This window comes from Pristis pectinata, chromosome 2, assembly GCF_009764475.1.
Source record: "Pristis pectinata isolate sPriPec2 chromosome 2, sPriPec2.1.pri, whole genome shotgun sequence".
NCBI classification, from domain to species: Eukaryota; Metazoa; Chordata; class Chondrichthyes; order Rhinopristiformes; family Pristidae; genus Pristis; species Pristis pectinata.
This window is the reverse complement of record NC_067406.1, coordinates 144822902-144848690: the sequence shown is the minus strand read 5'-3', so window position 1 is coordinate 144848690 and position 25789 is coordinate 144822902. Positions and strand designations below refer to the sequence as shown.

At 43.3% G+C, this 25789-nt stretch overlaps 1 protein-coding gene across 9 annotated transcripts in view; it reads left to right on the top strand.

The window, feature by feature from the left end:
* Nucleotides 1-25789, top strand: part of LOC127580854 (polycomb group RING finger protein 3) — a 215606-nt gene that overhangs the window by 108726 nt on the left and 81091 nt on the right. For all 9 annotated transcript variants that reach the window (XM_052034828.1, XM_052034818.1, XM_052034810.1 and 6 more), the window contains 3 exons: nucleotides 11149-11245; nucleotides 15803-15858; nucleotides 23702-23812. In XM_052034828.1, the coding sequence (XP_051890788.1) occupies nucleotides 11149-11245; nucleotides 15803-15858; nucleotides 23702-23812 (264 nt within the window). The remainder of the gene's footprint in view (nucleotides 1-11148; nucleotides 11246-15802; nucleotides 15859-23701; nucleotides 23813-25789) is intronic.

The window sequence follows — 25789 nt, the reverse complement described above, 5'->3', positions numbered from 1 at the left end:
AGTGGAATAGCAAAAAGAGCAAAGAAGGTTGTTGAAGTATACAGATGGAGATAGGTCTGTTGGAAAGTTGGACTGAGTGGTAGCAGATGAAATGTAATCTAGCCAGATGTGAGGTGATGCATTTTGGGATGTCAAATGCTTACAGAATGTATACAGTAAATGGCAAAGTTCTCAAGAATGTTGAGGTACAACGAGACCTTGAGGTGAAATTTCATAGCCCCTGAAAATGGTGACACAGGTGCATCAGGTGGTGAAGATGATGTTGAGCTTGCTTGCGTTCATAGCCAGGGGTATTAAGTAAAAGAGCTGGGACATCATGTTGTAGCTGTAAAGACATTAGTTAGGCCACACTTAGAATATCGTGTACAGATCTGGTCATCACACTATAGGAATGATGTGGCAGTGCTAGAAAGAGTGCAAAAAGAGATTCACCAGGATGTTGCCTGGATGGAGGACTGTAACTATAAGGAGAGATTGGATAAGCTGGGTTTATTTTCACTAGAACGTAAGGACTGAGAGGTGACCTTATAAAGGTTTATAAAATTATGAGGGGCATAGATAGTCTTTTTCCCATGGTGGGAAAGTCTGGAACTAGAGGGCATAGGCTTAAGGTAAGAAAGCAGAAATTTAAAGGAGGTCTAAGGAGTTTTCACACAGAGGCTGCTGGTTACCTGGACTGAGCTGTCAGAGGAGGTGGTAGAGGCAGATACAATTACAATGTTTAAAAGAGATTTGGACAGGTACTTGGTAGGAAAGCAGTAGAGAATCTAATGTGAGCAGATTGGTTCAATGTAGATCGGCATCACAGTCAGCATGAATGAATTGGGCTGAAGAGCTTGTCTGTGCTGTACAATTCTATGACCTAATAAAACGGGCTTATTGTTAATGGATGCTTTGTCATTGATGCAGTGGGTCGAAGAGCCCATTTCCATATTGCATGACTCTGATTCAGTTCAGCTACGAACTACTGACTGGTAGGACAGCTTCGAGGGCTGTATTACCTGCTCCAGTTACATACCTTCTTATGTCCTTAAGGGATAAAAACAGTTCTGGAAAGTGTAAACAGCATGTTCTGATTTTGCGAAATGGCTATTGCCTGAGATAGGTTTTTTAATATAAACATTGGAACCAGAAATAATTGCTGTGACAATATCATCAAGCTCATAAATTCTGAAATCAGCAACAAAATGTAAACTGCAGTCCAGATCTTAAGTTGTCCCTTTGTTCTCTTGTATAATTTTTGTTGATTCGTTTATGAATTAATTTCTTGCTGACTTCTTTGCAGGTGTAATAATTTATTTAAGCTTTCAACTGCTGAGATTTTTGATTTCCCACAAATAGACTTTGCACTGCTGATTACTTTGACCGTTTACTGCCCAATTGTTTGAAGCACTGGCAAGCATGTGACAGCAAGCCATTGAAAGGCCAAGTACCATGGCTAGTGGGCTTCAACAAAGGATTTTGCCTGGACTTGAGTTACATGGAGAGGTTGCGTATACTAAGACTTTATTCCCTGGAATCTAGGAGATTGAGGGGTGACCTGACAGAGGTGTATAAGATCATGACAGGCATAAACAGGGTGGAAGCACATAGTCTTTTTTCCCAGGGAGGGGGTGCTAAAAACAAGAGGGCGTAGGTTTAAGATCAGAGGCGAGAGATTTAAAAGGGACATCAGGGGCAGTTTTTTCACACAAAGGGTGGTGCGTATTTGAAATTGGAATTGGTTTATTATTATCACTTGTACCGAGGTACAGTGAAGAGCTTGTCTTGCACACCGATCGTACAGATCAATTAATTACACAGTGCATTGCGGTAGTACAAGGTAAAACGATAACAGAATGCAGAGTAAAGTGTCACAGCTACAAAGAAAGTGCAGTGCAGGTAGACAATAAGGTGCAAGGTCATAATGAGGTAGATTGTGAGGTCAAGAGTCCATCTTGTACTAGAGAACCGTTCAATAGTCTTATAACAGTGGTATAGAAGCTGTCCTTAAGCCTGGTGATATGTGATTTCAGGCTTTTGTATCTTCTGCCTGATCAGAGAGGGGAGAAGAGAGAATGACCCGAGTGTGTGGAACCTTTGATTATGCTGGCTGCTTTACCAAGGCAGCGAGAAGTGTAGACAGAGACCATGGTGGGGAGACTGGCTGGTTTCCATGAAGTGCTGAGCTGTGTCCACAACTCTCTGCAGTTTCTCGCGGCAGGACAGTTGCCATACCAAGCCGTGATGCATTCAGATAGAATGTTTGCTATGGTGCATTGATAAAAATTGGTGAGTGTCAAGGGGGACATGCCGAATTTCTTTAGCCTCCTGAGGAAGTAGAGGCGCTGGTGAGCTTTCTTGGCTGAGGCATCTACGTGGTCGGACCAGGACAGGCTATTGGTGATGTTTACATCTATGAACTTGAAGCTCTCAACCCTCTCGACCTCAGCACCATTGATGTAGATAGGAGCATGTGCACTGCGCCCCCAACCCCCCCCCCCCCCCCACCCCACCCTTCCTGAAGCCAATGACCAGCTCTTTTGTTTTGCTGACATTGAGGGAAAGGTTGTTGTTATGACACCATGTCACTAAGCTCTCTATCTCCTTCCTGTACTCTGACATCATTATTTCAGATACGACCCACTACAGTGGTGTCATCTGCAAACCTGTAGACAATAGACAATAGGAGCAGAAGTAGACCATTCGGCCCTTCGAGTCTGCACTGCCATTTTGAGATCATGGCTGATCCTCAACAATCAGATGGAGTTAGAGCAGAATCTGGCCATGCAGTCATGAGTGTATAGGGAGGGCATGAGATACCAGAAATAGTGATTGAGGTGGGCACTTTAGCAACGTCTAAAAGCCATCTAGATAAGTACATGGATAGGAGAGGTTTAGAGGGCTATGGGCCAAATGTGGACAGATGGGACTAGCTCACTGGGCAACACGGTCGGCATGGATGACTTGGGCCAGAGGACCTGTCCGTATGCCTCTTCAGTGATATTAAACCATACGGTTTTGCTCATTTAGTTGGCAATGTTAAAAGTATGGAAATATTTGTAACAATTTTAAGACCATTAGTAATTATAATAAGAATAAGGGGGATGGGAACCGGAGGAGTAGGTCAGAGGAAGAATGGGATGGGGAAAAGTCAGATCTAACAGGTAGAGAGGCTTTGAGGAAGGAGAAGCAGAGTACAGGCTATAAAAGTAGAAAGGCGGATGGGCTAAAGTGCATTTACTTAAATGCAAGAAGCATCAGGAATAAGGGAGATGAACTGAGAGCTTGGATAAGTACATGGGACTACGATATTGTGGCTATCAGAAACATGGCTGACATCAGGGCAGGAATGGATATTGAATATTCCTGGTTTGGGGGAAAGGATCGGGATAAGTTGTTTTCTGGCAAGGATGTGCTCAGTAAGTGGAAGGCCTTCAAAGGCGAAATTCTGAGAGTGCAGAGTTTTCATGTTCCTGCCAGGATTAAAGGCAGTTAACAAGCAAAGGGAACCTTGATTTTCAAGGGATATTGGCGATCTGGTTAAGAAAAAGAGAGAGGTGTATAGCAAGTATAGGCAACTAGGAACAAACAAGGTACTTGAAGAGTATAGAAAAAGTAAGAAAATACTAAAAAAAAAGGAAATCAGAAAGGCAAAAAGAAGACATGAGGTTGCTTTGGCAGATAATGTGAAGGTAAACCCAAAGGGTTTCTACAAGTATATTAAGAGTAAAAGGATAGTAAGGGACCAAATTGGTCCCCTAGAAGATCAGAGAGGTCATCTATGTGTGGAGCCTCAGGAGATGGGGGAGATCTTAAACAGTTTTTTTGCGTCAGTATTTACTCAGGAAACTGGCATAGTGGATATGGAAGGAAGGGAAATAGGCAATAGTGTCATGGAACATATAGAGATTAAAGAGGAGGAGGTGCTTGTTGCTTTACAATGAATAAAGGTAGATAAATCCCCTGGGCCTGATAAGATATTTCCTCGGACATTGAGAGAGACGAGTGTAGAAATTGCAGGGGCCCTGGCAGATATATTTAAAATGTCCTTAGCCACGGGTGCGGTGCCGGAGGACTGGAGGGTAGGTCACGTAGTTCCGTTGTTTAAAAAAGGATCTAAAAGTAAACCAGGTAATTACAGGCCAGTGAGCCTGACATCAGTAGTGGGTAAATTATTGGAAGGTGTTCTGAGAGATCGGATATACAAGTATTTGGATAGCCAAGGGCTGATTAAGGATAGTCAGCATGGCTTTGTGCGTGGTAGATGGTGTTTAACGAATCTTGTAGAGTTTTTCGAGGAGGTTACCAAGAAAGTAGATGAAGGAAAGGCTGTGGATGTTGTCTACATGGACTTTAGTAAGGCCTTTGACCAGGTCCCACACGGGAGGTTGGTTCAGAAGGTTCAGACACTAGGTATCCATGGAAAGGTTGTAAACTGGATTTGAAATTGGCTGTGTGGGAGAAGACAGAGTGGTAGTGGATGATTGTTTCTCAGACTGGAGGCCTGTGACTAGTGGTGTGCCTCAGGGATCTGTGCTGAAGCCATTGTTGTTTGTTGTCTATATCAATGATCTAGATGATAATGTGGTAAATTGGATCAGCAAGTTTGCTGATGATACTAAGATTGGAGGCATAGTGGACAGCGAGGAAGGCTTTCAAAGCTTACAGAGGGATCTGAACCAACTGGAAGAATGGACCAGAAAATGGCAGATGGAATTTAATGCAGACAAGTGTGAGGTGTTGCATTTTGGAAGGACAAATCAAGGTAGGACATACACAGTAAATGGTAGGGCACTGAGGCGTGCGGAGGAACAAAGGGATCTGGGAGTTCAGATACATAATTCCCTGAAAGTGACGTCGCAGGTAGACAGGGTTGTAAAGAAGGCTTTTGGCACCCTGGCATTCATAAATCAAAGTATTGAGTATAGGAGTTGGGATGTTATGGTGAGGTTGTATAAGACATTGGTGAGGCCAGATTTGGAGTATTGTGTGCAGTTCTGGTCACCTAACTATGGGAAGGATATCAGTAAGATTGAAAGAATGCAAAGGAGATTTAGTAGAATGTTGCCGGGTCTTCAGGAGTTGAGTTACAGGGAAAGATTGAATAGGTTAGGACTTTATTCCTTGGAGCGTAGAAGAATTGAGGGGAGATTTGATAGAGGTTTACAAAATTATGAGGGGTATAGACAGAGTTAATGCGAGTAGGCTCTTTCCACCTTGATTAGGAGAGATAAGTACGAGAGGACATGGCTTTAGGCTGAAAGGGGAAAAGTTTAGGGGGAGCATTAGGGAGAACTTCTACACTGAAAGAGTGGTGGGAGTATGGAACGGGCTGCCATCTGATGTAGTAAATGCGGGGTCACTCTTGAGTTTTAAGAATAAATTGGATAGATACGTGGACGGGAGAGATCTAGAGGTTTATGGACTGGGTGCAGGTAAATGGGACTAGCGGAATACCGTTTCGGCACAGACTAGAAGGGCCGAATGGCCTGTTTTCTGTGCTGTAGTGTTCTATGGTTCTAGTGCCACTGTATTTAGATTTATCTGTTGAAGTGAACTGAGTAACCTTCCTTAAAGACTGAGAGCAACACACAGGATGCTGGGTGGAGAACTTCAGCAGATCGGGCAGCTTCTATGGAGGCAGTGGACAGTCAACATTTCGGGCTGAGACCCTTCATCTGGACTGAAAGACAGGAAGGGAGGTAGCCAGTATAAAAAGGTGAGGGGAAGGGATGGAGCAAGAGCTGGCAAGTGATAAGTGAATGCAGTTGAGGGATGACAGGCAGATGGGGAGGGAAAAGTGGAAATAGCGACAGAGGCTGGGAGGTGATAGGTGGAGGTGACAGAGGGCTGCAGATGATGGAATCTGACAGGAGAGGAAGGTGGAGCATGGAACCAAATAAGGGAGGTGGGGAGGGCAGTTGGGAACAGTGGGGGGAGCGGACCCCGTGGGAGGGGTGTGTGGGTGATGGGTGGATGGAGGGGATGGGGGCTGGGGTGGGTGTAGGAGGAACTGAGTGGATCAGGACGAGAGAGAAAAGGAGCAGAGGGGGAATAGTTTACTGGAAGTCGGAGAATTCAATGTTTTTGCCATTGGGTTGTAGATTACCCAGGTGGAATATGAGATGTTGTCCCTCCAGTTTGCATATAGCCTCACCTGGCCGTGGAGGTGACCGAGGACAGACAGGTTGGGGTGGGAATTGGCTGGCAACTGGGAGCTCCAAATGGTCATGGCAGATGGAACTCAGGTGCTCGGCAAAGCAGTTGCCTAGTCTGCACTTGGGTCTCCCCGAGGTGGAGATCAGGAGCTCTGGACGCTATAAATAAGGCTGGAGGATTTGCATGTGAATGTCTGCCTCACCTGGAAGAGCTGTTTAGGGCCCTGGATGCTAGTGAGGGGCGAGGTGTAGGGACAAGCGTTACACCTCCAATGGTTACAGGGGAAAATGCCAGGGGAGGGGGAGGGGGAGCGATGGGTGGGGAGGGGTGAGCAGACCAGGGAGTCACAGAAAGAGTGATCCCGGCAGAAAGTACAAAGGGGTGCGGAGGGGACGATCTGCTTGGTGGTGGGATAGCATTTTAACTGGTAGTTACAAAGATTGACGTGCTTGAGGCTGGTGGGGTGATAGGTGAGGACCAGGGGATCTTTTATCCCTGTTCTGTCGGGGGCGGGAGGTGATGATGGGGTAAGAGCAGGCGTGCAGGAAATGGAGGAAGTGCAGGTGAGGGCTCCATCAATAGCAGTGGAGTGGAAACCCCCTTTTCTGAAAAAGCAGGACATCTTAGATGTCCTGGAGTAGAAGGCCTCACCACAAGAACAGATGCAGTGGAGACAAAGGAACTGTGAAAAATAAATGGTGTCTTTACAAGTGCAAGGGTGAGAGGAGGTGTAGTCAAGGTAGCTGTGGAAGTCATTGGGTTTGTAGTAGATGTCAGTGGATAGTCTGTCTCCCGAGGTGGAGACAGAGATATCAAGAAAGGGGAGAGAGGTGTTGGAAATGGACCAAGTGAATTTGAGGGCGAGGTGGAAGTTGATAGTGAAGTTAATGATATTGACAAGGTTCTTAAAGATTCCCTACAGTGGGAGCATTTCACAGAGGTTTAAAAATAAATTCAAATGATACCCTTTGCATAAAGGCATATACTGTAGGTTCGTAATGAGCAAATCCTAATTTCTGCCAGGCTACATCTGCCACTGAAAGGAAGGTCATTTTAAGTCATGCTTCAAGTGTGACTTTCTTGTCACATAATTGTATTTGTCTTAATCACTGTTTCATAGTATGTTTGTCTCAATGCAATTTGATTCATCTCAATCTAAGACATTCAGGAACATACAATGACCTTTCTTAATCACAATGTTCACTTTAACTGTGGAAGAAGAGCCTGCTATTGCTGGTTCTTTGCTAATCCCTACATTTACATTGATGCATAATTAGCTATGAATTTCCCATAATTTCACAATGTGAGTACTTGACAGGAATTCAGGAAAGTTGAGAAGTTAGGTGGTGAGAATGCTCAGCTTCTGACCTGGTCTTAACAGAACCTAAACCTAGCAGAGGTGGGCAGATGAGTGGCTTTGTAGCATTGTCAATCCATCCTTTCATCACTTTGGTGATGTTTGACAGAAAGCTGATGAAGTGGTAAATGGCTAGCTTGGGTGCTTGCTGATCTTTGTGGATAGTACTTACCAGAGGACTTGTATCAGGAACTGAATACATTTAGACCACAGGTGTTCCAATACAGACACAACACGGCATCTACCCAACAAAATAGAAACTGTCCGCAAAGAATAGGACTAATCCAACCTGGCCAATTACCTCTCCATCTTTCTGCATTTAATCATCTGCAAAGTGATGCTGATTGAGCTATCAAACATCAGTTACGCATCAGTAGCTAATGGCTGTATCAGCCATGGCTCAGTGGAAAGTGTATTCTCTTCTGAGTTGAAGGTTGTACATTCAAGTCTTATTCAGCTGGGAAGAGTGTTCATAATTGCCTCCCTATGTAAAGTTGGATCTGCTGTGGATCATTCCCTTCACTGCTTAACTGTAGCTCTCAATAGACCTCTATCTGCAAAAAATGATGTAAATATTGTTCAGAATTAGTTAATATGCCATCTGTTAGAGGAAAACTGTGGTAAAACTTCAGAATCTTTGAGCTGGGGTGAGGCTTGGCTTCAATGGCATGTCTTCAGTGATTACTCTAAATTTAACTGGAGACACAATGAGAAAAAGGAATATAGAGGTCACAAGATACAATAGAAGCCACTAACTTGGAGCTGATTTCGTTGAGGTATTCGGGAACCACTGAGCTGTCGCCAAGTTGAATCCAGCAAATTCCCCTTGACTCTGAAAAAGGAGTGTCACATGGAACTTGGAACAGGGAAAGTGAATAAAGAAAAGAAATATCACCACAATATATAAGTCATTTCAGAGTAAAACAGATGATGCAGAGAGCAGGTTAAACCTGTTTTCATGAGTAATTTTGAAGAATTGGGCAGGCATTTTGGAGAAGCAGGGGTATAAATAGTGAAATGTGTGATGAAGCAGAGGAACTAATTTTAGTGATTAACAAGTCAATTCCAGTCTGCATCATCCATTCTTTTTGGTCTCCATCCTATCACAGACATTCCTTTTGTTCCTTCCTCTCCTTTTGCCCCCATCCTCCACCCCTCCCCATCCCCCCACCCCCCAACCACTCCCCAATCCCGGTCTGTGTTCTCTGCTACTTAAAACACGCCTGGTCTCTAAATTTTCCCTGTTCTGACAATGGGTCATTGACCTGAAATGCTAACACGTCTTCTCTCGCCAAAATGCTGCATGACCTGTTGAGCATTTTCTGTCTTATTTCTTGATCACTGGTGTTGCCATGAAGTTTTGTGCTTGTTTTTCTCCAGTCCTCTAGGACCTTGCCTGTTGCTAAAGAGGATGCAAAGGTCTCCATCAGAGGTCTGTGATCAGTGGTGATCTGTGAGGAACAGTACCGGGACTTCTGTTGTTTGTTGCATATATAAATGATTTGGACAAAAATGTAGGTGGGCTGATTAGTAAGTCTGCAGATGACATAAAAATTGGCAGAGTTGTGGATAGTGAAGAAGGTTGTCAAAAGTTTCATCAGGATATAGACTGGTTGGAAATGTGGGCAGTGAAATGTCAGATCGAGTTTAATCTAAACAAGTGTGAAATGTTGCACTTTGGGAGGTTAAATGTAAGAGGAAAGTATAGAGTAAATAGCAGGACCCTGAAGAGCATTGATGTACAGAGGGATCTTGGGGTCTAAGTCCATACCTCCCTGAAAGTGACAACACAAGTATATACTGTAGGTTGGTAAAGAAGGCGTATGGCATGCTTGTCTCCGTCAGTCGGAGTGTTAAGTATAAAAGTGTGGCAGTTTTATAAAACCCTGGTTAGTCTTTATTTGGAATATTGTGTGCAGTTCTGATTGCCCCATTATAGGAAGGATGTGGAGACTTTGGAGAGGGTGCAGGAGAGGTTCACCAGGATGCTGCCTGGATTAGAGGGCATGTGCTATGAGGAGAAGTTGGACAAACTTAGATTGTTTTCTCTGGAGTGTCAGAGATTGAGAGGAGACCTGATAGAAGTATATAAAATTATGAGAGGCACAGAAAGGGTGAGTAGTCAGAGTCTTTTTCCCAGGGTGGAAATGTCAAATGCTAGAAGGATAGCTTTAAGGTGAGGGGGAAAAGTTTAAAGGAGGTTTACGAGGCAAGTGTTTTTTACACAGGTAGTGGTAGGTGCCTGGAAACCCCTGCCAGGAGAAGTGGTGGGAACAGATACGATAGCAATGTTTAAGAGGCATTTAGACAGACACATGAACAGGCAGCGAATGGAGGAGTATTGAACATATGCAGGCAGGTGGGATTGATTAGTATTGGCATTATGGTCATCACTGACGTCAACGACTGAAGGATCTGTTCCTGAGTTGTAATGTGTTTTCCTGATCAAAGAGGGTTTTGTTTATAACAGGAAAATACTTACTGCATAAGTAAGACCAAGATGTCCTGGGAATGCCCAATAATGCTGCTGCTCATTGACAGGAAATCTCCCATCCTTGATTGAAGCAAATAACTGAAAATGCTGGAAATCTGAAAGTGCTGGAATCATCCAGCAGATCCGCCAACATCCTTGGACAGAAAACGGGGTCAACATTTCAGGTCAATGACCATTCTTCGGAATCTGCCGCCCTTCTCCGGGCTGGCTTATATCTCACACTAGGCCCACAGCAATGTGATTGGCTCTTAACTGCTCTCTGAAATGGCCTAGTGGTTGTTCGGTTTTACTATAACCACTACATTGATGTTCAGGTAACAGTCGAGATTATTACACGTGAGGCTCTACGTTTTAATTTGGTCTCTTCCTCCTTGAATCATTGCAGCAGAACCTCCTTTCTAGTTATGCCTGTATCATCAGTTCCAACATGGATCCTTTTACTCCCACCAATTTCTTCCATAGGTCTGTGAAGATGTCCTCAACCCTGGCACCAGACGGATAGCACAGTCATGGTTGCAAGGAATGTCTATCCTTCTGACCTTGTTTCTTTTACTGCCGCATTGATTTTCACTCCTCCCCTTAAATGCTTCCCTGTGCCACGGTCAATTTGTCCATCCTTCCTTAAGCTTTTTTTAAATTTTTATTTACAGCGTGGTAACAGGCCCTTCCGGCCCAACGAATCTGCACTGCCCATTTTAAACCCCCAAATTAACCTACCCGTACGTCTTTAGAATGTGGGAGGAAACTGAAGCACCTGGAGGAAGCCCACGCAGACACGGGAGAACGCACAAACTCCTTACAGACAGCGACGGGAATTGAACCCCGATCGCTGGTGCTGTAATAGCATTGCGCTAACCGCTACACTATCGTGCATTTATTATTCTCATCAATACAGGCAAATTGTACCTCTTGACATGGCCAAGGGCTCAGGCATCTGCCATTCTACCTCCTGGGTCCTAGTACCTGTTTAACCTTTAAGTATTAGGCTTTGGATTGTTCATAAGCAAATATTTCCCCAATTACTAATTTAGAGGAAAAAGTCACTGTAAATCTTAAACAGGGACTTTGTTGCATTAGACTATTTTTGCCAAAGTAGTAAAAAAATGGAAGTAAATGTAGACAATAAAGTCTTGATGAATTTTCGGTTTGCCTTCAGTTTGTAGGAGCTGCCTTGTGAAATATCTAGAAGAGAACAACACATGTCCTACCTGCAGGATTGTCATTCACCAGAGTCATCCATTGCAGTATATAGGGTGAGTGTTAAACATGCAGTTGTAACCATTACTGCAGAATCAAGCAGGAATGCTGACTTCTTAAAAAAAATTTTGTCTTATATCGTGCCTTTTTAAACATTTCATGTGCACGAAATGTGTGGATGTTTGTATATATTAAATATCTTCCCGTGTAATAAAATTACAGCAGATAACAACGGTCAATAAATTAAAGCAGAAGCTGGAACATGAGTGCTGTGAATCTCTGACTCTATCTCATCAATGCAGGCTGACGTATCTGCACTTTGAATCTCAAACAGCAAACCCACTCCCCCCTTCCTGTTCCAGGACACTGAAAAGCAGACAGAAGTTGCCATGGATTGAATAAATATTGGTGTTTCTAAACAACTATATTGTATACAATAACCCTATGTTATGTCAGAAAGTATAGGTGAATGCTTTCAGCTTTTATATACCTATCATTTGTTAATTACCTTTAACCGTCCGTCTCTATGATTTTTGATTAATTCTATATCATTGGGTCTTTTCTAATTGAATGATTGGACTAAGGTTTTCTGGTGATATCTCTGATTTAAGTGAACAAATCTATTAAGAGCTGGTTCAGTTCAAATTGCAGTTTAATGAGACGTTTCTCCTTGTGAAAACCTGTTTCATTCTCCATTTTCACAAGCTGATATGTGGCCACTTCTGAGTGGTGTGACTGATTTCCCTCTGTGTCCTGCACCTCGAACTAGGCTAGAGGTCAATGAGGAGCTTCATTCCACGATACCAACATCTATGAAAGAAGGTTTAGGCTCTAGGTATATACAAAAATCAAACAAACCTGTGTGGATGCTGATTGTGTTCTTCCGCACTTCTGGGACTGCCTGTTCTTCTGACTTTAAAAGGAGCTACTGGAATCTATTTAAAACTTCCTCTCACTGTGGCTGCCAGTCCCCCTCCCCCCCCCCCCCACCCCCCCCCCCCCCCCCCCCCCCACCTTCACCGGTACCCATTCTTCAAAACATGCATTGGACCACTAGAGTCTTTTAGATTGACTCTAAACTGAGGTCCCACGTGCTCATTCAGGTGGATGTAAAACTCCCATGGCATTAATGGAAGAAGAGTTGGGGAACTTTCATTTTCGGGCCAACATTTAACCTACAACCTCCATCACTAGCATCTAATAATGGGTTAGTTACCTCTGCTATTGGTTGTTGTCTACCCAAGAAAACATTACAGTATATAACTAGTATTTTAGTGGTCACAAAGTACTTTTCTCAAAGGCTTAAAAGGAAATATATAGATTTATTCTTTATCTTTTGTTTCTATGTGTCAGCTAAGGTTTTGCACAGTGCATCATTGCCCATATTGTGGTACAATAGCTCTGTTGCAGTGACATGCTCCTTACATCAGCGTACTGCATACCCTTATAGGTGTTGAGGGGAATGTTCATTCAGCCACCTGCTAAGGCCCCAGCCCAAGGAGTAGGCAAATTAGCTGAAGGTGATTCACAATGCAGGTTCATGGCACTCGGGTTTACAGCACAAACATGATTCAAACATCCTTTAAGTAAACAGAGAGGCTGAATTGAGCTAGCTGGCAGTACTGTAGGGAAATGCCAGCTGTCAATGGTTCAGTTTCCTTTGGACCTTCATGCATGCTTGGCTAAATGCAGAATTCCAATTGTGGATGGTACATCCGACCGCAGGCCTGCTACTGGACCAATCACTGAGCCCAGTGGTGGAGTACTGATGTGTTGGAGTGAGAAGCTGATGCTCTTTATACCCAATGCTCAGCTTTATGTCAGGGCTGTCTAACATGCAGGCAGTGAGCTAGCTAATTGAACAGAGTTGCTATCCCTGCAGAAGGACATAACTGCATGCTGTGTTTTTACTACGTTAATTTTTTGTAGCATTTATATTTATTTTTAATTATTAAAATCCATTTAAACATTTATTTAGTGTCCATCATTTCTATTTAAATACAATTCAAAAACCCCTGACGGAGGTGAGCATTCAAAGGCAGCCAGCATGTTCTCGGGTTCACCGTCCAGGGCCTACTTGCCTCTCGGATTCCCTCAGCGTCATGTACTAGTGGGCAGTCCAGTCCATGACCTGGATCCAGTGCAATCCGGCCCAGTAGTTACAGTTCACCGTGATCAAAGGTATCTAGGTTCTAGGTACTGTCATTGAATATTATCCATAGAAATGAGGGCAACATTGGTAATTGGTTTATTAATGTCACATGTAGACTGGAAAAACTGCTCTGCATGCTGTCCATACAGATCATTTAAAAACATAAATATGCTGAGTTAGTACAAAGGGAAAGACAATAACAGAATGCAGAATATAATGTCACAGTTACAGAGAAAATGCAGTGCAGGTAGACAATAAGGTGCAAGGGCCACGACAAGGTAATCTGAGAGATCATGAGTTCATCTTTATTGGTCACATGAAATGATGGAACACGTGTGTCCTGGAGGTGGATGTTCAGGGCAGAAGTTCATAGTAAATTAAAAGAAAAATTGCAAATGCTGAAAATCTGAAGTAAAAACAGGAAATGCTGGAAACACTTAAATCAGTCAAGCAGCATCTCTACAAAAAGAGTTATCGAGTCTCTTGACGTGAAAAATTAACTCTGTTTTCTTTCCACAGATGCTGCTTGACCTGTTGAGTGTTTCCAGCATTTTCTGTTTTATTTCAGAAATGTTCAGTGTTATCAAATGCTGGCTTGTTCACTAGATATTCAGGATTGCACCTCACAGTGGTGTTAACATCATTCATTGGAATCATCCATTGGACAGAGTCATAGATACAGCATGGGAACGGGCTCTTTGAATCTATGCCGACCATCAAGCTCTCATTTTTACACTAATTCTACCCTAACCACTTTATTCTCCAGGACTCCCCTCCCCTAACCCCTACCCAAGATTCTAGCATTCATCTACACATGTGGCCAGTTAACATGCTAACCCACATAACTTTGGGACGAGACGGAAAACCAGAGCACCCAGAGGAAATCCACATCATCACAGGAAGAACGTGCAGAATCCACACCAACAGCATCCAAGGTCACTGGAGCGGTGAGGTAGCAGCACTACCCACTGCGTCACTGTGCCACCCATTCAAGATACTCAAGACAGCATCACATAAACTTTTACATTGTGTAGTATATAAATGTTGAAAGATAAAATGCTGAAACAGAGGGGAGAGATTTAATAGGAACCTGAGAGGCAACATTTTTACCCAGAGGGTGGTCAGTATATGGAGTCATAGAGTCATACAGCACGGAAACAGGCCCTTTGGCCCAACTGGTACATATCAACCAAGATTCCCATCTAAGCTAGTCCCACTTGCCCACGTTTGCCCCATATTCCTCTAAACCTTTCCTATCCATGTACCTGTCTAAGTACCTTCTAAATGTTGTTAATATACTTGCCTCAACCACTTCCTCTGGCAGCTCATTCCATATACTGACCACACTCTGTGTGAAAAAAAGTTGCTGCTCAGGTTCTTATTAAATCTCTCCCCTCTCACCTTAAACCTGTGCCCTCTAGTTCTTGATTCCTCAGCCCTGGGAGAAAGACATTCACCCTATCTATGCCCCTCATGATTTTATACACCTCTATAAGATGACCCCTCATTCTCCTGCACTCCACTGAATAAAGTCCTAACCTGCTCAACCTCTCTCCATAAGTCAGTCCCTTGAATCTTGGCAACATCCTCTTAAACCTCCTCTGCACTCTTTCCAGCTGGATTGAACAGCCAGAGGAAGTGGTTGAGGCAGGTACATTAACAACATTTAATAGGTACTTGGACAAATAAATGGATAGGAAAAGTTTAGAGGGATATGGGCCAAACTCAGGCAGATGGGACTAGCTTGGATGGGAATCTTGGTTGGCATGGACCAGTTGGGCCGAAGGGTCTGCTTTTGTGCTGTATGACGCTGAGTGGTAGAGCTTCAGTCTGAAACGAGTGTTGTGAATTCCAGTAGTAGTATAGTTGAATATTCACTATTAAATAGCCTGTGTGGTCTCAGAAATATATGGATCCACAGTCCCATTAATCATTGAATCAGTGTCACAAACCTGAACCATTACATTCCTTTAGCTCTTATTTGCTGTATGCTTAGAATTATAGAATCCAACAGTACAGTAGGAGGCTATTGATGTCTCTTTGAGGGAGTTATCCAATTAGCCCCACTCCTGTCCTTCTTCTGTAGCTGTGCAGGTGTGTTATCTTTACATATTTTTAATTTACTATTGTATCTGTTCCCATCACACACTGGGCAGAGCATTCAGGTTATAATGACTTCCTGCATCAAAAGATCCTCCAGAGTTCCTCCCTGGTTCTTCTACCAATTATCTCACATCTATTGCCTCTGGTTATGGACCCTCTGTCAATGGAATTATTTATGCTTTCAAAACACATTTATTAAATCCCCCCCTTAACCTTCTGTGTTCTAAGCAATTCAATAAGTTGCTGCAATTGTCAACTTATAACCTCACCTTTTTACTTGGAGTGTAGTTTGGAAATTTTGGAAACTTCTTTATGTGAAGACAGCAATTATATATTAACTTTTCCATGAATTTCTCAGACACGATCGTACAATGCAAGATATTGTCTACAAATTGGTGCCTGGTCTCCAAGAAGGTAAGTAAGAAATTTTGAATTTTCTCACAACAAATTGAGGTGTAGCATGTTTTACAATGAAGCAAAGAGGCATAAATGGTGGAGGGGAGGGAGAGGAGTTGGTGTTTGAGGGGAGATGAAGACTGAGGGACTGGGAAGGAAGCAGAAGATGGGTTAGAGTTAATTCTCAGTTTCATAGAATCATTCGCTCCCTCTTTATCCTCTTTTTCTTCCTTGACACTTCTCCAGTCCCTCTTACATCCACACCACTCCCTTTAGTTCTCTTCAGCCTCTCACCTTTCCATGAATCTCCCAACGTCTCTCTTCAGTAACAACTCACCACCTCCCCCCACCCCCCCACCCACGCACCTCCCTCTGGATGTGGAAGCAGGAGGCATCCTTCTAGTGCTTAGTGTACCACATGACAGCCTGTAACCATAGAGGCAGCAGAGTGACGCAGCTAGTGGAGCTGCTGTCTCGTAACCCCGGAGACAGGTTCAATCCTGACCTCTGATGCTGTCTGTGTGGAGTTTGCATGTTCTCCCTGTGATGTTGTGGGTTTCCTCTGGGTGGTCCAGTTTCCTCCACATCCCAAAGACATGCAGGTCAGTAGGTTAAGTCGTCTCTGTAAATTGTCCCTAGAGGGTAGATGAGTGGTAGAATCTGAAAGGAGTTGATGGGAATGTGGGGAAAATAAAATGGGTTAGGGTAGGATTACTGTAAAAATGGGTGCTTGATGGTTGGTGCTGACTTGGTGGGTTGAGGGGCCTGTTTCTGTGCTGTGTGACTCTCTCTATAATCAGTTCCTCCCATAATCTATCTCAGATATGCAGGGAAGTGGAAGGGAAATCAATGATAACACAAAATCTTCCAATACCCGAAAGGTCTTTCAGCTCTCCTAGCTTTTATCGAAACTGATCTGAGTCCCTGCCTGAGCCCCATCCCAAGTTTATACCCCAACCATTAATTAGAAACCTGAAAATAGGAGCAGGAGTAGGCCATCAGCTCTTCCAACATGCTGTGCCATTCAAAACGTTCAATGCTGATCATCCAGATTCAGCTCCCTGTTCCTGCTTTCTCCCATATCCCTTGGTCCCTTTAGTACAAAAAACTACATCAAGCTCCTTCTGTCATGCTTCTGTGGTAGACAATTACACAGCTTCACCACGCTCTGGGTGAAGGAATTTCTCTATTGCTCAGACCTACATAACTTACTCCTTATCCCTAGCCTGTGTTCTCCCCAGGGCATGGACCCCGACCCCCAGATCTTCCTCCGAATCCCGGGCACAGACTCCCCTGCCAACTTTGTTTAGGTTAGAAAGCAGAGCTCTGCTTTACTGCATTCCATGATATAAGTGTAGCTCTATAGAAATTCCTTCAGATCATTAGACCCAAGTTGTTAGAGACCAATCAGAATGTTCAAACTTAAAAATATTATTCTCTTTAAGATCAAATTTAATTGGCAAGTCTACAGTTGTTTAATTAGGATGACTTGAGCCTTTTGGTGAACTTCCTTTGTGTTTTTGTGCTAAGGCTGGTTGTGAAATGTTCTGCTTTTGATGTTCAGGATGAGCTAGGGGGCATTTACATTCTGGTTTTGTTCAAATGCCTGAAGAAAGCATTTACAAGGATGCCAGACCACTGAAGTGTTCCGTGTCCCTTAGAGGTATCCAAAACAAGAGGGCTTAGCTTTAAGGTGAGAGGGAGGAGGTTTGAAGGGGAAAGTTTTCACACAGAGAGTGGGTGATGACTGGAATGTGCCACCAGAGGAGGTTGTGGAATCAGTTTCAATTACTAAGTAGTTCCCAACACTATGAGCAACTTTGCTGTTTACTGAAGCAGTCTGGATAACTGAACCACACTGATCACTGAACACATCAGTTATAGCAGCTACGCCTGTCCTTTTGTGTGATACGTGGAATAATTGTTGCTTCAGTCCTACTGGGATCCCCTCCTGTAACTCTTTCTGGTAGGTCAGTGATTGGATCGGTGCTGCATCCTGCACTCAAACAGAACCTTCAAATTCCATTATTTTTGCTGCCAGTTCTCACACTGCTTGCACCTTCAGGTGGACCATTTTTGACTCTTCCCTTCTGGGATCTCTGTACCTGTCTCAGGGACAAACATCTTTTACAGACCCATAGACTCTCACAGCTATCCTGACCATACTCCCTCCCACTCTGCCTCCTCTTAGGACTCCATGCCTGCCTTCTAGTTCTTCAATCTCTGTTATTGTTTTTCTAATGACGAGACTCTCCATACGGCTGCCCTGAGGTGACGGAAGATATTTAGATAGGCGCTTGAATAGGAGAAGAATACAGTCCTAATGCTGGCAAATGGGATTAGTGTAGATGGGCAAAAGGGTTGGTGTGGAAAGAGGGGTCTGAAGGGCCCACTTCTGTGCGCTGCACCTCTACAACTCTGACTCTTATAATTAGCAACCTGTTGACTTGTCTTCAATGCCCAGTAACATACTGTTAAACGAGTACCAGTACTGCATTGCAGTCAACTACTAGAACTTTGAATGAACTAATGATGGAATTGCTTGATGTCTGTACTGGAAATATTCACAAGTTTCAAAGGATGCTTTGACAGACGCTGTAGAAATAGGTATGTTACTGGAAATTATTGTTATTTTCTAGAAATTTAGCTTTGGTTTAGTAATTCCTGATCTAGTTTGACAACAAATATTTTCTTCCCTTTCTGCAGATAATGGAAATATGAAAACTATATATTTCTATATAGTTATATATATAACTATTTAGAAATATATAGTTATATTTTTATATGTGTAATAGATACAATAAATTCCTGACCAGAAAAGTTTGTGGTCAGGAATTTATTGTATTTATTATACATATAGAAATATAACTTTTATTACTAAAACTGCAAACAATTGACTTAGTTAGAGTCATAGAATCATAGAGTAATGCAGCAGGGAAACAGGCCCTTTAGCCCAACATCCATGCCAACAAAGGTGCTAATCCCAAGCTAGTCCCACTTGTCCACTTTTGGCCCATATCCCTGTAAACCCCTTCTTTCCATGTACTAATCCAAGTGCCTTTTAAATGTTGTTATCATACCTGCCTCAACCACTTCCTCCGGCAGCTCATTCCGTACATGAACCACCCTCTGCTTGTTGTTCCACTGCCAGACGATGTTTGGCACAGGCATAAGTGCTGTAGTCAGAGAAAAGTTTGTGGTCAGGAATTTATTGTTGGAGATAATTGGAAGAGAGGATTTAGAGGATTGACCCAGAATAGTTCCACAGAGGTGGTGATAATGGGTGACCAGGACAAAGTGATATGAGACATGGGCAATGGAAATTTGGATGAGTTGAGGTCTATGTAAAATGGAGAGGGGGAGGTTGAGGAAGGTAAGCATGAGTGTCTCAGCAGCATGATGGCAGGATGGACATGGGCAACATAGTGAACCTGAAATCAGATTTTGACATGAGGTTGGAATCTCAGTTCAGTGTTAAACAAGTCCTGATGTTGCAAATGTTTGAGTTTAACATGAACCAGTGGTCATAAGAAGCAGAAGCAGAGGTAGGCTAGTCCATCCATACATCCATAGAACCATACAGCACAAAACAGGCCCCTTGGCCCACCATGTTGTGCCGTCCATCAAACCACCCTCACACTATCTAACCCTTTCCTCCCGCATATCCCTCTATCTCACATTCCTCCATATGCCTATCCAACAAACTCTTGAACCTGTCCAATGTATCTGCCTCCACCACCACCCCAGGCAGTGCATTCCATGCACCAACCACTCTCTGGGTGAAAAATCTCCCCTGAACCTCCCACCCAAAACCTTAAAGCCATGCCCTCTGGTCTTGAGCATTGGTGCCCTGGGAAGGAGGCGCTGGCTGTCTACTCTGTCTATTCCTCTCAATATTTTATATACCTCTATCATGTCTCCTCTCATCCTCCTCCTTTCCAGTGAATAAAGCCCTAGCACATTAAGCCTGTGCTCATATTCCATATCCTCTAATCCAGGCAGCATCCTGGCAAATCTCCTCTGCACCCTCTCCAACGCCTCCACATCCTTCCTATAATGCGGCGACCAAAACTGAACACAGTACTCTTAAGTGTAGTCTAACTAGAGTTTTGTAAATCTGCATCATCACTTCGCGGCTCTTAAACTCAATCCCACGACTCATGAAAGCTAACATCCCGTAGGCCTTCTTAACTGCTCTATCCACCTGTGAGGCAACTTTCAATGAACTGTGAATATGAACTCCCAGATCCCTCTGCTCCTCTACACTGCCAAGTACCTTGCCATTTACCTTGTACTCTGCCCTGGAGTTTGTCCTTCCAAAGTGTACCACCTCACACTTCTCTGGATTGAACTCCATCTGCCACTTGTCAGCCCAGCTCTGCATCCTATCAATATCCCTCTGTAAGTTCCGACAGCCCTCCACACTATCCACAACACCGCCGATCTTAGTGTCGTCCGCAAACTTACTAACCCAGTCTTCCACCCCCTCATCTAAGTCATCTATAAATATCACAAAAAGTAGAGGTCCCAGAACCGATCCCTGCGGGACGCCACTAGTCACTGCCCTCCAATCCGAATGCACTCCCTCCACCACAACCCTCTGCTTTCTACAGGCAAGCCAATTCCTAATCCACACAGCCAAACTTCCCTGGATCCCTTGGCCTCTGACCTTCTGAAGAAGACTACCATGAAGAACCTTATCAAATGCCTTACTTAAAATCCATATAGACCACATCCACCGCACTACCCTCATCAATCTTCTTTGTCACCTCCTCAAAGAACCCTATCAGGCTTGTGAGGCAAGATCTTCCCTTCACAAAGCCATGCTGGCTGTCCCTAATCAGTCCATGATTCTCCAGGTGTTCATAGATCCTATCCCTTAGAATCCTTTCTAACAGCTTACCCACCACAGACGTAAGGCTCACCGGTCTGTAATTCCCTGGACTATCCCTACTACCTTTTTTGAACAAGGGGACAACATTTGCCACCCTCCAATCCTCCTGCACCATCCCCGTGGACAACGAGGACTCAAAGATCGTTACCAGCGGTTCAACAATCTCCTCCCTCACCTCTCAAAGCAGCCTGGGAAAAATCTCATCAGGCCCCGGAGATTTATCTGTCCTGATATTATTTAACAACTTCAACACATCCTCTCTCTTGATATCTACAACCTCGAGAACATTACCCTTACCAGCACTCGCTTCCACGTCATCAAGACCCCTCTCCTCGGTGAATACGGAAGAGAAATATTCATTGAGAACTTCTCCCACTTCCGCCGCCTCCAGGCACATTCTCCCACCTTTGTCTTTGATCAGACCTACCTTTACCCTAGCCGTCCTCCTACCCTTCACGTATGTGAAAAAGGCCTTGGGATTTTCCTTAACCCTACTAGCCGACGCCTTTTCGTGTCCCCTTCTCAGTCTCCTCAGCCCTTTCTTAAGTTCCTTCCTCGCTTCTCTATATTACTCACGGGCCCCTGTCTGAACCTTGCTGCTTATACCTTATGTATGCTACCTTCTTCTCCCTAACTAGTCATTCCACCTCTCTCATCACCCACGGTTCCTTCACCCTGCCATTCCTTCTCTGCCTCACCGGGACATATTTATCCCTAACATCCTGCATAAGATCCCTGAACATCGACCACATCTCCATGGTACATTTCCCTTCAAAAAGGACATCCTGCTTTACACTCCCAAGTTCTCTCCTTATAGCCTCATAGTTCGCCCTTCCCCAATTAAATATCTTCTTGTCCTCTCTGCACCTGTCCCTGTCCATGACAATTTTAAAGGTTATGGAGCAATGGTCACTGTCCCCGAAATGCTCACCCACCAATAGATCCTTCACCTGCCCCGGTTCATTTCCTAAAACTAAATCTAGCATGGCATTCCCTCTAGTCGGCCTGTTGACATACTGCATCAGGAATCCCTCCTGGACACATTTAACAAATTCCGACCCATCTAAACCTTTGGCACTAAGCAGGTTCCAGTCTATATTTGGAAAGTTGAAGTCTCCCATTATAACAACCCTGTTATTTTTGCTTCTCTCCAAACACTGCCTGCCAATCTGCTCCTCTATATCTCTACCGCTACTGGGGGGCCTATAGAATACTCCTAGTAGAGTAACTGCTCCTTTCTTGTTCCTTACTTCCACCCATACGGACTCTAGAGATGATCCTTCTACAACATCCATCCTTTCCACAGCCGTAACAGTGTCCCTGACCAGTATCGCCACCCCTCCTCCTCTTCTCCCCCCTTCCCTATCCCTCTTAAAACACCGAAAAATCCCTCCAGCCTGCTCCATTGTTCAGTAAGATCTTGGCTGATCCAATCTTGGCCTTAATGCCACTTTTCTGCTCTCTCCCCACACCTTCACTCCCTTGTCGTTTAAATGTCTGTCGATCTCATCCTTGAATATATACAATAATTGCCTACACAGTTCTCTGGGGTACAGAATTTCAAAAAGTTAATGACCTTCGGAGAAGAAGTTCTTCCTCATCTTTATCTGAAATAGATGACCCCTTATTCTGAAACTATGACCCTTGTTCTAGATATCCCCTGTTGGGGAAACATTCACTCAGTATGCACCAGTTAATCCTCCCCAGAATCTTATATGTTTCAGTAAGATCATCTCTTATTCTTTTAAATTCCAATGAGTATGGGCCCAACCTGTTCAACCTTTCTTCATATGACAACCCCTTTGTCCCAGGAATCAACTAACAAACCTTCTCTGCACTGCTTCCAATGTAAGTATATTCTTCCTTAAATATGGAGACCAAAACCATATGCAGACTAGCACCTTGTAAAACTACGTTAAGACTTCTTTTGTACATGTACACTTCATTCCTTTTGCAATAAAAGTTGTGGTAGGGAAGCAATTAGTGAGGAGCATGTGGAGGTTTATGCTGAGAGTCAAGGACTGTTGATTCAGTCTTTTCAATACATAGCCAAAAGAAGTTGTGACTTACCTAAAACTGAATGCTTGCCAAACAATGCAACAGTCTGGAGATTTGACTGGAGAGGTAGAGTTGCCGTGACCAGTCTAGATGTGGAAAGTGACTCCAGGAAAATATTACCAATGGATAGTATGTTAATGATGCAGGAAAGGAAAGAGTGGCCCCAGCAGGGGCTCTCTTTTGTCCAGTTTGTGATGGGGATCCATTAATGTAAGAGGAACAAGATAGGAAGATGCATTTGTGCAAAGGGTTCTCTGAGCAGCAGTGCCTTACCAAGTTGTGTAATTAAGACAAACACCATTGCATCTTTTAAGATAAAAGGGAAAGAATTCTGACAGAGAATGAGGCATAATTGTGAGGCTAGCAATGGAAACGTGGGACTAATTTTGAATTGCTGAAACACAGGTCCTTCTGTAGATGCATCAATGCACCTCTTAAAATCAATTTATGGTTTAATACAAAATATGAATCTAAATTTCCTTATGAAAAGCATTCTGAAATCAAACTCTAAGATTTGAAAAATGTGACTGTGGAAATCAACTAAAGAATCTGTAAAAAAAAACTAACTATTTGTTTTACCTCCAGCTTGTTATTGTATGGAGCATACTCCTTGAAAGCATCTTTATGTGTAGGAGAGCAATCTCTGGTCAGTGAGAGGGCATAGATCAGTCTTTTACCTGCAGCAAGAGCATTGAGTGTTTGCATGATCAGTTGCATTTTTTTATAATCTCGTAGTGGTTTTAGTGTCATGAAATATTTTCTGTGGACCTTACAAACTCAAGAGTTATGACATTTTGTCATTAGTCCAGCTCAAGGAATCCTGACATTTTAGAGATAAAGCAGAAAATGTTAATCTTGTGATATTGTGTAATCACAATTAGTTAAACCTGAATTATTTGTCATTTACAGCGGAGTTAAAAAAACAAAAAGACTTTTATCAGAAACTTGGCCTTGAAATGCCTGGAGAGGTCAAAGGTGAGACGTGCACAGCTAAACAACTGTTCGACCCACTCCATGACGGTTAGTCGCTTTCCTGTCAACTAACCTTTTCTTTTCCAGGACTGTAGGGAATTCTTGTTCAAGTATACTATCCTGTTTTTAAACTTATTGTGTGTGTGCTGATTGTGTGTAACTTGAGTCAGGGCAGCTTGTTTTTATGGAATAAATTTATCCACATGCTCGAGTACTGGGTAAAGAGGGCCAATGAAATTGTGAAAGCTTCTTCTAGCCAGAGATCGTTGGTGGTCAAATTTCCTGATTGGAAGATAAGTTTAAAAAGTTTTGGAATTATTATGAGACCTCCCCTCTGGAATTTTACTTGCAAGTTAGCACAGTTTAAACTACTTTTCACCCTTGTAAAATGCAAGGGAAGATTCTGAGGGTAAGTTGTGAAATTAGTTACACATAGAACATAGAACATAGAACACAGAACATAGGACATTACAGCACAGTACAGGCCCTTCGGCCCACAATGTTGTGCCGACATTTTATCCTGCTCTAAGATCTATCTAACCCTTCCCTAAGGTATAAGCAAGCTTTTCAAATAGCTGCTGTATATTTTTACATAGAAATTATCACTTTCTGATATAAAACAGGAAATATAGAAAAATTTTGTTTCACTTCAATTTTTTTTTCATTTCAGATTTCCAGCAAATGTAGCATCTTGGTTTTGGGTTATTTTTAATTTGTTGTGATCAGAATCAGATTTATTATCTCTGAAATATGATGTGAAATTTGTTGTTTTGCAGCTGCAGTACAAAGACACAAAAATCTATAAGTTACAAAAAGAAATAAATACTGCAAAAGAAAAAAAGTATTAATGAGGTAGTGTTCATGGGTCCATGGATCATTGAGAAATTTGACAGTGGAGGGGAAGAACACTGACACTGAGTGTGCTACAAAATGCCCTTCCTCTGACTACTGTGTGAATTCAAGCATGGAGTGAGAGAATGGGCATCTTTATCTGTGGACTGCACCTTGTGTGAAATGTGTTTATGCCATTTAGCTACTGGTTTATAGCCCAAAACTGTCCAAGTTTAATGCAAATTGATCAGAGCATAATTGGTGTGGGAAATAGGTAATTTCTCACATTTGGGGAAAGGAAGTCTTTCTCTACATTTAGAGGTGTTTCCATAACTGAGGTGTGCTTGATACTGACACATTGTATGGGGGGTTCAGTTGTCCAGCACTGACGTCCTTGCACAGACCAATTTTAATAATCAGTGGTAAACCAACTGGAACTATCTCTAATTAAAATCTGGCAGCTACTGGCAAATTCAAAATGCCAAATGTGGCAATACTAGTTTCTTTCATTCATTCATGTAATGTACATCCCTTGAAGAGGCAGTTTTGAGTTGGGCTGAAGTCACATAGGCCAGATCAGGTAGGAGTAACAGACTTGTTCCTGGAGGACACTTAATGAATCCATGCTCCACCTTCCTCTCCTGTCAGATTCAGCCCTTTGTCACTTCCACCTATTACCTCCCAGCCTCTGCCACCATTCCTCACCTGCCTGTCACCCCCCTCACCTGGATCCACCTATCACCTGCCAGCTTTTGTTCCACCCCTTCCCTCCACCACTTTTAGTCCAGATGAAGGATCCCAAACTAAAACTGTCCATTTCCCTCCATAGATGCCATCTGACCCATTTAATGAATAATTACCGATATCAATCTTTAATTTAGAGAAACAAAGGACTGCAGATGCTGGAATCTAGATAAAAAACCACTGTGATGCTGGAGGAACTCAGCAGGCCAGGCAGCATCCATGGAGAAAAGCAGGCGGTCAACAAAGAAACCACCGACATCTTCTAAAAACCCATTAATGCCCAAAGCTACCTCGATTATACCTCCTCCCACCCTTTATCTTGCAAGGACGCTATCCCTTTTTCTCAATTTCTCCACCTCCGCCACATCTGCTCCCATGATGAGGCTTTCCACTCCAGAACATCCGAGATGTCCAACTTCTTTACTAACCGTGGTTTCCCCCCCGCCTGTG